At 53.2% G+C, this 14,350-nt stretch overlaps 1 protein-coding gene across 1 annotated transcript in view; it reads left to right on the top strand.

The window, feature by feature from the left end:
- The window catches only part of mv (lysosomal-trafficking regulator mauve), a 96,186-nt gene that overhangs the window by 4,249 nt on the left and 77,587 nt on the right, over nucleotides 1-14,350 (top strand). Inside the window, exons 2-5 of the mRNA XM_069500343.1 lie at nucleotides 204-298; nucleotides 1,777-1,862; nucleotides 3,556-3,686; nucleotides 13,161-13,306. Of these exons, the coding sequence (XP_069356444.1) occupies nucleotides 221-298; nucleotides 1,777-1,862; nucleotides 3,556-3,686; nucleotides 13,161-13,306 (441 nt within the window). The 5' untranslated portion in view covers nucleotides 204-220. The remainder of the gene's footprint in view (nucleotides 1-203; nucleotides 299-1,776; nucleotides 1,863-3,555; nucleotides 3,687-13,160; nucleotides 13,307-14,350) is intronic.

Here is a 14,350-nt window from a genome sequence, read left to right as displayed (position 1 = left end):
AGCCTCCTCGCTAACCCCGTACGGGCGGACGCGAGTGACGTGCGGGTATGCGGGGCGTCTCCCCCCGTTCGCCATCGAAATAAAGCGATGATAGAACTTTTTGTTGGAAACTGTGATAAGTGAATAGACTGTGATACACTGGTACTCTAAAATCACTTGTCCAGTATGTCCATTGTCCAGCTATAATGAACTGTTTGTGGCAGGAGTCCGTGCAGTGAATATGTCAGCAGAGGAAGAGTCGGACGCGTTGAAAATATACTGGGACCATTTCTTCAAGGCGGAAACTGGCACTTATGAGGTAACATGGAATTGGAAAAGTACAGCTGAGGAGCTGGTGAGCGAAATAGTGTAATTGGGATCAAAATACTTTTTTTTCTTTAATCTAGACGTTTTTTGCTGACTTAATACAAATGTGAACTCATTTCCAAGCAAAAAATTGAAAAACAGTTTTTTTAAAATTCCGATACCTCACCTGGTGGTAAGTGATGATGCAGTCCAAGATGGAAGTGGGTTAACTTGGAAGGGATATGGCAGTTTTTATTAAACCCATGCCCCCTTTGGTTTCTACGGGTCACGGCATCGTACCGGAACGCTAAATGGCTTGGCGGCACGGCTTTGCCGGTAGGGTAGGACCAGACTAGAAATTTCGAAATTATAAAATTCCAAACCCCTGCCGGGAGTCGAACTCGGGACCTTCCACTAATAAGACCACAGCGCTTACTTATACAGTGAGGTTGTCAATTCTGAAATTGAGTGTAAAATTCATAATTTTGATCACGGAGAATTGAGAACTCATTTCCAAACAAAACGGCCTAAAACTGTTGTAAATTCAAGCATCAAATTTCATAATTTCGATCAAAACCTTTCATTCAGTTTTTTGCTCCTCCTGTAAAATTTTATTTCGTGCAGTTACACCGTTTTGATGGCCAGCTCCTCTATTATTTATTATTTACTTGAAACAAACAATGCGCCTCAGTCGGAAACTGCATCGCGTGATCGCGCGCACGTAGCTAACACCTACTTACTATCTTATTAAAGACTTATGTACCTAACAGGAGAAGCGAAACGTTGACCGACGAAATAAAATAAAAAAACGCCAAATCAATCGATACAATCGGTATTCATAATCTTTTTAATTTTAATTTATAGACTAGCGCTTGTAGCGTTGTAGAAATTTTTAGTATTTGTTGTTATAGCGACAGTAGAAATACACATTCTGTGTAAATTTCAGTTCTCTGGCTATTATAGTTTATGAGATTACTACAGCCAAGCAAGCCAGCACAGCAAAGTTTTAGTAAAAAGTCTGACAGACAAATTAAACATTTATTACTCCAGTATATAATATTATCATAGACCTCCATTCGCACGGTCAATTTCTCGCTCTCGTCAATTTCTCGCTGTCGTCAATTTCTCCCAACCCAATCCAATCCATCAGTCTGTGTGCGTCCATTGCTGGACATAGGCCTTTCCAAGAGCGCGCCACCAGACACAGCCCTCCGCCTTCCTCATCCATTCGCTCCCCACCACCTTCTTCAGGTCATCGGTTCAGCGGGCTGGGGGTCGTCCTACACTGCGCTTACCGGTACGCGGTCTCCACTCCAGAACACGTCAATTTCTCACTGTCATCAATTTCGGTCTCTCGCTTCGCTTTTAACACCGTTCACTTCATCTCAGATGATTTCTTAAGACCTATATTTCAATAAATCTAATCGATGAGCAGTTGCTATACGCAAGTCGCAACAAATAACCCACTAACCATTTCCCGATTGTTCGTAGAAATCGACATGGCTGGAGCTGTTCCTGGCGGAGTTCATCGTTCGTCTAAACGACGGCGAAAACGCAAAACAACTCATCAACTTTTGGTAAGGAGTGAATATAACCTTGTTTTTAGGACTGACTCTACAGGTTGTAACCAGAACGCTAGCAAAAACTTTGCGTTATTGTTATAAACACAATAACTATTTGCCTCATTTTGTATAGTTTTAGTGATTTAGTATTTTTCAAACCCGCAATGTATAGCGTGCAAAACTTGGGTCAACGTCCCACCTACAGCGTGGCATTGACTCCGAGTGGCGTATGTATGTATGTATGTATATACTTTATTGCACCACAGAAACACAAATGACAGGTTACAAAAAGAAATCTTAATAAGTAGGTACAAAAAGGCGGTCTTATCGCTAAATAGCGATCTCTTCCAGACAACCTTAACGCTAGGGAAAAAACGAACAAATGGACAATGGGAGGTGGTGTAAAATAAACCTAAATACCAATAGCTAAATAAACTAAACCATATAATAAGAATATAAAATACATATTGTTAATACACTAATACATACAAATAAAGTATAATAGACATACATAAGACTACATAGATATATATACACATATAGATTTAAATAATAAACTATGCCGTTACTGATGATAGCAAAGAGATAGGTAATGATCTTTGACGTCAATTTTAAATTAGTTAAGGGATTCAGCACGATGGATTTGCGAGGGAAGCTCGTTCCATAAACAGATAGCAGTGACCGTGAAGGAATTCTTAAAGTATTTTGTTCGATGTGTAGGTGGCGCTAGAATGAGTTTTCCCGCTGATCGTAAAACTCTATCTGGTCTGTCATGGCCTAGAAATTTGAAATTTTCTTTTAAATAACTTGGAGTCATTGGATTGAACAATACACAGTACAGAAGAGAAACAATGTGCAGATTCCGGCGAAAGCGAATGGGTAACCATTTGAGCTTTGAACGAAATTCGGAGACATGGTCATATTTGCGCAAGCCAAATATAAACCTAATAGCAAGGCGTACTTACGCACCTTGACCTCTTTTAACAAATTAAACTTTAACAAATTATAGGATTTTTAATATTTTTTTTACGTTTTTTCGTGGTATCATATCAGTAACCATCATTGTTATCACCTGTCTTCGTTTTTGCCAGCGTTCTGGTTACACCCTGTATAACTCTATTAGAGCTACTTGAGCTCTTAGAGTATTAGAGCTACTAATAACCGAATTTGGTCTAAACTATCAAATTGTCAAGAATGCGATAGGCAGGACGCGCAACACATGGACGACATAGGAACCTCGAAAAAGTTGTTGAGACCAGAAACCAGAAACCCGTAGAGGCCGAGGAAAACAATCGGTGGAGAACGTGGAGAAGGTTTTGGGGATTCGGGGTAGATAGAAGCTGCATCTGACCACTTCCGATGGAAAGTATTGCTTGGCCAAGAAAAAATCCACCCAGGACTAGCGACATGACATACCCCTTACAGGTTTACCCGCTTCCACCTTAGAACTGCATCATCACTAACCACCAGGTGAGATTGCAGTCAAGGGCTAACTTGTGTCTGAATAAAAAAATTAAAAGATGATGATGAGAGCTAGCGAGCTTTCATCATCATCATCATTGACAACCGATAGACGTTTACAGCTGGACATAGGTCTCTTGTAGGGACTTCCACGTGCCACGGTCTCGCGCCACTTTAATCCAGCGGCTCCCAGTGACTCGTTTGATAGCGAGCTTTATGGTGATTGAATGAACCCTCTACATTGTAGCCCAGTGAGCGGCGTGGTGACGCTGGTGGGCTGCGAGCTGTTGTGCGGCATCCACCGCGTCACGTCATCCATCAACACGCACTACTCGCTGCCCGGCCTCGAGCCGACACCGGACAACACGGGCGATGCAGGTCAGTCCACAACACTCAACCCTCTACATTGTAGCCCAGTGAGCGGCGTGGTGACGCTGGTGGGCTGCGAGCTGTTGTGCGGCATCCACCGCGTCACGTCATCCATCAACACGCACTACTCGCTGCCCGGCCTCGAGCCGACACCGGACAACACGGGCGATGCAGGTCAGTCCACAACACTCAACCCTCTACATTGTAGCCCAGTGAGCGGCGTGGTGACGCTGGTGGGCTGCGAGCTGTTGTGCGGCATCCACCGCGTCACGTCATCCATCAACACGCACTACTCGCTGCCCGGCCTCGAGCCGACACCGGACAACACGGGCGATGCAGGTCAGTCCACAACACTCAACCCTCTACATTGTAGCCCAGTGAGCGGCGTGGTGACGCTGGTGGGCTGCGAGCTGTTGTGCGGCATCCACCGCGTCACGTCATCCATCAACACGCACTACTCGCTGCCCGGCCTCGAGCCGACACCGGACAACACGGGCGATGCAGGTCAGTCCACAACACTCAACCCTCTACATTGTAGCCCAGTGAGCGGCGTGGTGACGCTGGTGGGCTGCGAGCTGTTGTGCGGCATCCACCGCGTCACGTCATCCATCAACACGCACTACTCGCTGCCCGGCCTCGAGCCGACACCGGACAACACGGGCGATGCAGGTCAGTCCACAACACTCAACCCTCTACATTGTAGCCCAGTGAGCGGCGTGGTGACGCTGGTGGGCTGCGAGCTGTTGTGCGGCATCCACCGCGTCACGTCATCCATCAACACGCACTACTCGCTGCCCGGCCTCGAGCCGACACCGGACAACACGGGCGATGCAGGTCAGTCCACAACACTCAACCCTCTACATTGTAGCCCAGTGAGCGGCGTGGTGACGCTGGTGGGCTGCGAGCTGTTGTGCGGCATCCACCGCGTCACGTCATCCATCAACACGCACTACTCGCTGCCCGGCCTCGAGCCGACACCGGACAACACGGGCGATGCAGGTCAGTCCACAACACTCAACCCTCTACATTGTAGCCCAGTGAGCGGCGTGGTGACGCTGGTGGGCTGCGAGCTGTTGTGCGGCATCCACCGCGTCACGTCATCCATCAACACGCACTACTCGCTGCCCGGCCTCGAGCCGACACCGGACAACACGGGCGATGCAGGTCAGTCCACAACACTCAACCCTCTACATTGTAGCCCAGTGAGCGGCGTGGTGACGCTGGTGGGCTGCGAGCTGTTGTGCGGCATCCACCGCGTCACGTCATCCATCAACACGCACTACTCGCTGCCCGGCCTCGAGCCGACACCGGACAACACGGGCGATGCAGGTCAGTCCACAACACTCAACCCTCTACATTGTAGCCCAGTGAGCGGCGTGGTGACGCTGGTGGGCTGCGAGCTGTTGTGCGGCATCCACCGCGTCACGTCATCCATCAACACGCACTACTCGCTGCCCGGCCTCGAGCCGACACCGGACAACACGGGCGATGCAGGTCAGTCCACAACACTCAACCCTCTACATTGTAGCCCAGTGAGCGGCGTGGTGACGCTGGTGGGCTGCGAGCTGTTGTGCGGCATCCACCGCGTCACGTCATCCATCAACACGCACTACTCGCTGCCCGGCCTCGAGCCGACACCGGACAACACGGGCGATGCAGGTCAGTCCACAACACTCAACCCTCTACATTGTAGCCCAGTGAGCGGCGTGGTGACGCTGGTGGGCTGCGAGCTGTTGTGCGGCATCCACCGCGTCACGTCATCCATCAACACGCACTACTCGCTGCCCGGCCTCGAGCCGACACCGGACAACACGGGCGATGCAGGTCAGTCCACAACACTCAACCCTCTACATTGTAGCCCAGTGAGCGGCGTGGTGACGCTGGTGGGCTGCGAGCTGTTGTGCGGCATCCACCGCGTCACGTCATCCATCAACACGCACTACTCGCTGCCCGGCCTCGAGCCGACACCGGACAACACGGGCGATGCAGGTCAGTCCACAACACTCAACCCTCTACATTGTAGCCCAGTGAGCGGCGTGGTGACGCTGGTGGGCTGCGAGCTGTTGTGCGGCATCCACCGCGTCACGTCATCCATCAACACGCACTACTCGCTGCCCGGCCTCGAGCCGACACCGGACAACACGGGCGATGCAGGTCAGTCCACAACACTCAACCCTCTACATTGTAGCCCAGTGAGCGGCGTGGTGACGCTGGTGGGCTGCGAGCTGTTGTGCGGCATCCACCGCGTCACGTCATCCATCAACACGCACTACTCGCTGCCCGGCCTCGAGCCGACACCGGACAACACGGGCGATGCAGGTCAGTCCACAACACTCAACCCTCTACATTGTAGCCCAGTGAGCGGCGTGGTGACGCTGGTGGGCTGCGAGCTGTTGTGCGGCATCCACCGCGTCACGTCATCCATCAACACGCACTACTCGCTGCCCGGCCTCGAGCCGACACCGGACAACACGGGCGATGCAGGTCAGTCCACAACACTCAACCCTCTACATTGTAGCCCAGTGAGCGGCGTGGTGACGCTGGTGGGCTGCGAGCTGTTGTGCGGCATCCACCGCGTCACGTCATCCATCAACACGCACTACTCGCTGCCCGGCCTCGAGCCGACACCGGACAACACGGGCGATGCAGGTCAGTCCACAACACTCAACCCTCTACATTGTAGCCCAGTGAGCGGCGTGGTGACGCTGGTGGGCTGCGAGCTGTTGTGCGGCATCCACCGCGTCACGTCATCCATCAACACGCACTACTCGCTGCCCGGCCTCGAGCCGACACCGGACAACACGGGCGATGCAGGTCAGTCCACAACACTCAACCCTCTACATTGTAGCCCAGTGAGCGGCGTGGTGACGCTGGTGGGCTGCGAGCTGTTGTGCGGCATCCACCGCGTCACGTCATCCATCAACACGCACTACTCGCTGCCCGGCCTCGAGCCGACACCGGACAACACGGGCGATGCAGGTCAGTCCACAACACTCAACCCTCTACATTGTAGCCCAGTGAGCGGCGTGGTGACGCTGGTGGGCTGCGAGCTGTTGTGCGGCATCCACCGCGTCACGTCATCCATCAACACGCACTACTCGCTGCCCGGCCTCGAGCCGACACCGGACAACACGGGCGATGCAGGTCAGTCCACAACACTCAACCCTCTACATTGTAGCCCAGTGAGCGGCGTGGTGACGCTGGTGGGCTGCGAGCTGTTGTGCGGCATCCACCGCGTCACGTCATCCATCAACACGCACTACTCGCTGCCCGGCCTCGAGCCGACACCGGACAACACGGGCGATGCAGGTCAGTCCACAACACTCAACCCTCTACATTGTAGCCCAGTGAGCGGCGTGGTGACGCTGGTGGGCTGCGAGCTGTTGTGCGGCATCCACCGCGTCACGTCATCCATCAACACGCACTACTCGCTGCCCGGCCTCGAGCCGACACCGGACAACACGGGCGATGCAGGTCAGTCCACAACACTCAACCCTCTACATTGTAGCCCAGTGAGCGGCGTGGTGACGCTGGTGGGCTGCGAGCTGTTGTGCGGCATCCACCGCGTCACGTCATCCATCAACACGCACTACTCGCTGCCCGGCCTCGAGCCGACACCGGACAACACGGGCGATGCAGGTCAGTCCACAACACTCAACCCTCTACATTGTAGCCCAGTGAGCGGCGTGGTGACGCTGGTGGGCTGCGAGCTGTTGTGCGGCATCCACCGCGTCACGTCATCCATCAACACGCACTACTCGCTGCCCGGCCTCGAGCCGACACCGGACAACACGGGCGATGCAGGTCAGTCCACAACACTCAACCCTCTACATTGTAGCCCAGTGAGCGGCGTGGTGACGCTGGTGGGCTGCGAGCTGTTGTGCGGCATCCACCGCGTCACGTCATCCATCAACACGCACTACTCGCTGCCCGGCCTCGAGCCGACACCGGACAACACGGGCGATGCAGGTCAGTCCACAACACTCAACCCTCTACATTGTAGCCCAGTGAGCGGCGTGGTGACGCTGGTGGGCTGCGAGCTGTTGTGCGGCATCCACCGCGTCACGTCATCCATCAACACGCACTACTCGCTGCCCGGCCTCGAGCCGACACCGGACAACACGGGCGATGCAGGTCAGTCCACAACACTCAACCCTCTACATTGTAGCCCAGTGAGCGGCGTGGTGACGCTGGTGGGCTGCGAGCTGTTGTGCGGCATCCACCGCGTCACGTCATCCATCAACACGCACTACTCGCTGCCCGGCCTCGAGCCGACACCGGACAACACGGGCGATGCAGGTCAGTCCACAACACTCAACCCTCTACATTGTAGCCCAGTGAGCGGCGTGGTGACGCTGGTGGGCTGCGAGCTGTTGTGCGGCATCCACCGCGTCACGTCATCCATCAACACGCACTACTCGCTGCCCGGCCTCGAGCCGACACCGGACAACACGGGCGATGCAGGTCAGTCCACAACACTCAACCCTCTACATTGTAGCCCAGTGAGCGGCGTGGTGACGCTGGTGGGCTGCGAGCTGTTGTGCGGCATCCACCGCGTCACGTCATCCATCAACACGCACTACTCGCTGCCCGGCCTCGAGCCGACACCGGACAACACGGGCGATGCAGGTCAGTCCACAACACTCAACCCTCTACATTGTAGCCCAGTGAGCGGCGTGGTGACGCTGGTGGGCTGCGAGCTGTTGTGCGGCATCCACCGCGTCACGTCATCCATCAACACGCACTACTCGCTGCCCGGCCTCGAGCCGACACCGGACAACACGGGCGATGCAGGTCAGTCCACAACACTCAACCCTCTACATTGTAGCCCAGTGAGCGGCGTGGTGACGCTGGTGGGCTGCGAGCTGTTGTGCGGCATCCACCGCGTCACGTCATCCATCAACACGCACTACTCGCTGCCCGGCCTCGAGCCGACACCGGACAACACGGGCGATGCAGGTCAGTCCACAACACTCAACCCTCTACATTGTAGCCCAGTGAGCGGCGTGGTGACGCTGGTGGGCTGCGAGCTGTTGTGCGGCATCCACCGCGTCACGTCATCCATCAACACGCACTACTCGCTGCCCGGCCTCGAGCCGACACCGGACAACACGGGCGATGCAGGTCAGTCCACAACACTCAACCCTCTACATTGTAGCCCAGTGAGCGGCGTGGTGACGCTGGTGGGCTGCGAGCTGTTGTGCGGCATCCACCGCGTCACGTCATCCATCAACACGCACTACTCGCTGCCCGGCCTCGAGCCGACACCGGACAACACGGGCGATGCAGGTCAGTCCACAACACTCAACCCTCTACATTGTAGCCCAGTGAGCGGCGTGGTGACGCTGGTGGGCTGCGAGCTGTTGTGCGGCATCCACCGCGTCACGTCATCCATCAACACGCACTACTCGCTGCCCGGCCTCGAGCCGACACCGGACAACACGGGCGATGCAGGTCAGTCCACAACACTCAACCCTCTACATTGTAGCCCAGTGAGCGGCGTGGTGACGCTGGTGGGCTGCGAGCTGTTGTGCGGCATCCACCGCGTCACGTCATCCATCAACACGCACTACTCGCTGCCCGGCCTCGAGCCGACACCGGACAACACGGGCGATGCAGGTCAGTCCACAACACTCAACCCTCTACATTGTAGCCCAGTGAGCGGCGTGGTGACGCTGGTGGGCTGCGAGCTGTTGTGCGGCATCCACCGCGTCACGTCATCCATCAACACGCACTACTCGCTGCCCGGCCTCGAGCCGACACCGGACAACACGGGCGATGCAGGTCAGTCCACAACACTCAACCCTCTACATTGTAGCCCAGTGAGCGGCGTGGTGACGCTGGTGGGCTGCGAGCTGTTGTGCGGCATCCACCGCGTCACGTCATCCATCAACACGCACTACTCGCTGCCCGGCCTCGAGCCGACACCGGACAACACGGGCGATGCAGGTCAGTCCACAACACTCAACCCTCTACATTGTAGCCCAGTGAGCGGCGTGGTGACGCTGGTGGGCTGCGAGCTGTTGTGCGGCATCCACCGCGTCACGTCATCCATCAACACGCACTACTCGCTGCCCGGCCTCGAGCCGACACCGGACAACACGGGCGATGCAGGTCAGTCCACAACACTCAACCCTCTACATTGTAGCCCAGTGAGCGGCGTGGTGACGCTGGTGGGCTGCGAGCTGTTGTGCGGCATCCACCGCGTCACGTCATCCATCAACACGCACTACTCGCTGCCCGGCCTCGAGCCGACACCGGACAACACGGGCGATGCAGGTCAGTCCACACCACTCAACCCTCTACATTGTAGCCCAGTGAGCGGCGTGGTGACGCTGGTGGGCTGCGAGCTGTTGTGCGGCATCCACCGCGTCACGTCATCCATCAACACGCACTACTCGCTGCCCGGCCTCGAGCCGACACCGGACAACACGGGCGATGCAGGTCAGTCCACAACACTCAACCCTCTACATTGTAGCCCAGTGAGCGGCGTGGTGACGCTGGTGGGCTGCGAGCTGTTGTGCGGCATCCACCGCGTCACGTCATCCATCAACACGCACTACTCGCTGCCCGGCCTCGAGCCGACACCGGACAACACGGGCGATGCAGGTCAGTCCACAACACTCAACCCTCTACATTGTAGCCCAGTGAGCGGCGTGGTGACGCTGGTGGGCTGCGAGCTGTTGTGCGGCATCCACCGCGTCACGTCATCCATCAACACGCACTACTCGCTGCCCGGCCTCGAGCCGACACCGGACAACACGGGCGATGCAGGTCAGTCCACAACACTCAACCCTCTACATTGTAGCCCAGTGAGCGGCGTGGTGACGCTGGTGGGCTGCGAGCTGTTGTGCGGCATCCACCGCGTCACGTCATCCATCAACACGCACTACTCGCTGCCCGGCCTCGAGCCGACACCGGACAACACGGGCGATGCAGGTCAGTCCACAACACTCAACCCTCTACATTGTAGCCCAGTGAGCGGCGTGGTGACGCTGGTGGGCTGCGAGCTGTTGTGCGGCATCCACCGCGTCACGTCATCCATCAACACGCACTACTCGCTGCCCGGCCTCGAGCCGACACCGGACAACACGGGCGATGCAGGTCAGTCCACAACACTCAACCCTCTACATTGTAGCCCAGTGAGCGGCGTGGTGACGCTGGTGGGCTGCGAGCTGTTGTGCGGCATCCACCGCGTCACGTCATCCATCAACACGCACTACTCGCTGCCCGGCCTCGAGCCGACACCGGACAACACGGGCGATGCAGGTCAGTCCACAACACTCAACCCTCTACATTGTAGCCCAGTGAGCGGCGTGGTGACGCTGGTGGGCTGCGAGCTGTTGTGCGGCATCCACCGCGTCACGTCATCCATCAACACGCACTACTCGCTGCCCGGCCTCGAGCCGACACCGGACAACACGGGCGATGCAGGTCAGTCCACATCCCTCAACCCTCTACAATGTAGCCCAGTGAGCGGCGTGGTGACGCTGGTGGGCTGCGAGCTGTTGTGCGGCATCCACCGCGTCACGTCATCCATCAACACGCACTACTCGCTGCCCGGCCTCGAGCCGACACCGGACAACACGGGCGATGCAGGTCAGTCCACACCACTCAACCCTCTACATTGTAGCCCAGTGAGCGGCGTGGTGACGCTGGTGGGCTGCGAGCTGTTGTGCGGCATCCACCGCGTCACGTCATCCATCAACACGCACTACTCGCTGCCCGGCCTCGAGCCGACACCGGACAACACGGGCGATGCAGGTCAGTCCACAACACTCAACCCTCTACATTGTAGCCCAGTGAGCGGCGTGGTGACGCTGGTGGGCTGCGAGCTGTTGTGCGGCATCCACCGCGTCACGTCATCCATCAACACGCACTACTCGCTGCCCGGCCTCGAGCCGACACCGGACAACACGGGCGATGCAGGTCAGTCCACACTCCACAACACTCAAAAAAAATTTTACAAAAAAAATAAAAACCGACTTCGTTACACAAACACTAAAAATTGAAAAATAATTTAATTTATTACCGAATATATTCTGTATACAAGAGTTAATATAGTTCCATAATAATACTTTTTGGTGCCGGTGCCAATTAGCTTTAGCTGCGCGAATCGTCTAGACTTCATATTTTTATGGGACTCCACAATGGCACCTCATTGGCACCGACCCCAAAAAATATTATTATTGAACTATATTAACTCTTGTATACAGAATATATTCGGTAATAAATTAAATTATTTTTCAATTTTTAGTGTTTGTGTAACGAAGTCGGTTTTTATTTTTTTTTGTAATACTTATGTCACAAGACATGCCTTTATGCCTATCAAGATTGTCATACAACGGGAAATACTTTACTTTATACATTACTAGCTTCTGCCCGCGGCTTCGTCCGCGTGGCCTACAGGAAACAAATGGCATTTTTTTATTCAGAAACAAACATTATAACATCAGGACGCGCACCCTGCATCAGCACCGAATAACACATACAACCTTCCAACCCCCTTTAGGGGGGATTTAACTAACCGCAAGAAAAAACCTACTTTACAAATTTCAAGGAATTAATATCAATAATTAAAACTGTCCCATACCAACTTTCAGCCCCTATTTTACCACCCTTATAGGCGATTTTTCCAAAAACCCTGAAACACGTATTTCTTCATTTGTGACAGAAACCCAAATACGTGGTGGATACCAACTCTTTACAAAGAATAGACCCTCCAAACTTCATGCCTTTAGGCCCAGCGGTTTAGGCTGTGCGTTGATATATAATTATATATGTCAGTCAGTCAGTCAGTCAGTCAGTCAGTCAGGACTTTGAATTTCGGTTTAAAGACATTTATATTTATAGATGATGACGATGACTTTTTGTATAAAAATACACTTTGAAATGTTGTAAATCAAGGCCTTACCTTACCTAACCTTAGTAGACCTTAGAAGCATCCAGTTTGAATATTGACTACTAAGGTAAGACCTTAGTAGTCAATATTCAAACTGGATGCTTCAAGAGGTTTCTGAGAAAAGCCTTGACGCCTTGATAGAAAAACAGATAGACGAAAGGACAACAAACGAACAACGAACAACAACGACTACCTATATGTAAGGGTTCTGTTTTTCTATTATAAGGAATGGAACCCTAAAAATGTAACATGTAATACTTACGCGTATTGCACGGTTATTTGATTTGCACCAAACTCTTGAAGTTATCTCTCCCGAACGTGCCCTTCCTCTGACTGATAACCGCGCTGAAGGTCAAAGATTATACCATCAAATATTTGTGACGACACAACTAGGTGATTTCGAAAACATACGTATAGTACGCGACAAGTCGAGATGGCAATACCCCGCGCTAACGCGGTGCGGGTGTGGATTTAAGGGTCCACGTCTCGGCTGCATATAAGAATAGGTATGGAAAAAATAAAGCATCGAGACTGGGCCCTTAGTGCATATAAAAACCTTAAAACTGTGGTGTTATTGGTAGAAACAAAAGCAGAGGAGTCGACCGCGCGCCCCGCGAGCGTGTTCTCGCGGCTCAACATGCCGTCCTCCGCGGACATCCTGCGCAGCTACCTGCTGGGCGGCGTCGCGTGGCGCTGCCTCGTGCTGCTGAGGGCACTGGGCGTCGAGGTCAGTCGCTTTATAGCCTGCTCTGAGGCTGGGCTCACGAGGAACACTCACTATAATCGCGGGCATACATAACAATGTCTGCCCGAACGAACTTCGGCCACGGCGGCCGATCTCCGTAGATATTAGCCGACTGCGTGGGAGATATTTTAGTGCATGTGGATAGGAATAGTGGTGCACTCTCTATTTCTTCCTCTCACAGTCCATTGGGACGAAAATCTGACACGACCGGAGAGACGCAGGACCGACAGGTGCTTACGGAGGCACGGGGATGGCACACCTAATTTCTGAACAGAAAATTCAATGTCCGACCCGGGTATCGAACTCAGGGCCTCGTCGCCTGCAGTCGACCAACTAGGCGTTAGTAGAGACCGGCGCTAGCTAAGTATAGTGTGCAACAGGTCATATATTCTACTATTTTTATTTTTTTTAATAAGTTTATCGCAATTTTATAAAGCTTTGATTTGAAAATGACGTCCATTTTCAAATCAAAGATGGCTGACGTAATTATTTTAAGAAATCAATACGATTGTCATTTCCGAGGCAAACCAGGTAAAGTAATGCATACCACACCATATTTGAGAACATTATGGAGAACTCTCGTAGGCAAGTTTCCTCAGATGTTTTCCTTCCTTAAAACGTACATAACCCTCACAAGATAGAGGTGCGTGTCCGGGATTGAACCCCCGATCTCCCGAATAGGAGGCGTATGTCTTAACCACTAGGCTATCACGGCTCAATATACACAGATGAATCTCAATATAGACAATTAAATAACAAACGTGATGTATTAATTATTATGTAAGCCGTATATCCGCACGTCAATTCATTTAACGGCCAATTGCACAACATGTACACATCGCAGATTAATGCAGTGGTTATATAACAGTAAAAGTGATTAAATATAATTGTATGGCATACAACCGACCCTCCTCGGCTTCGCACGTTTTTGGTTGTATTCTTTAATTATTGTTTTGTTTACTGTGGGCTAATCTACCACAAACACTATATCGTATTCGTTTAATTCTAACAGTTTATGTAGTATAC

The sequence above is a fragment of the Maniola hyperantus genome, chromosome 8 (genome assembly GCF_902806685.2).
Source record: "Maniola hyperantus chromosome 8, iAphHyp1.2, whole genome shotgun sequence".
NCBI lineage: Eukaryota > Metazoa > Arthropoda > Insecta > Lepidoptera > Nymphalidae > Maniola > Maniola hyperantus.
Note: the sequence above shows the minus strand (reverse complement) of the source record. Positions and strands in the feature narration are given on the sequence as shown.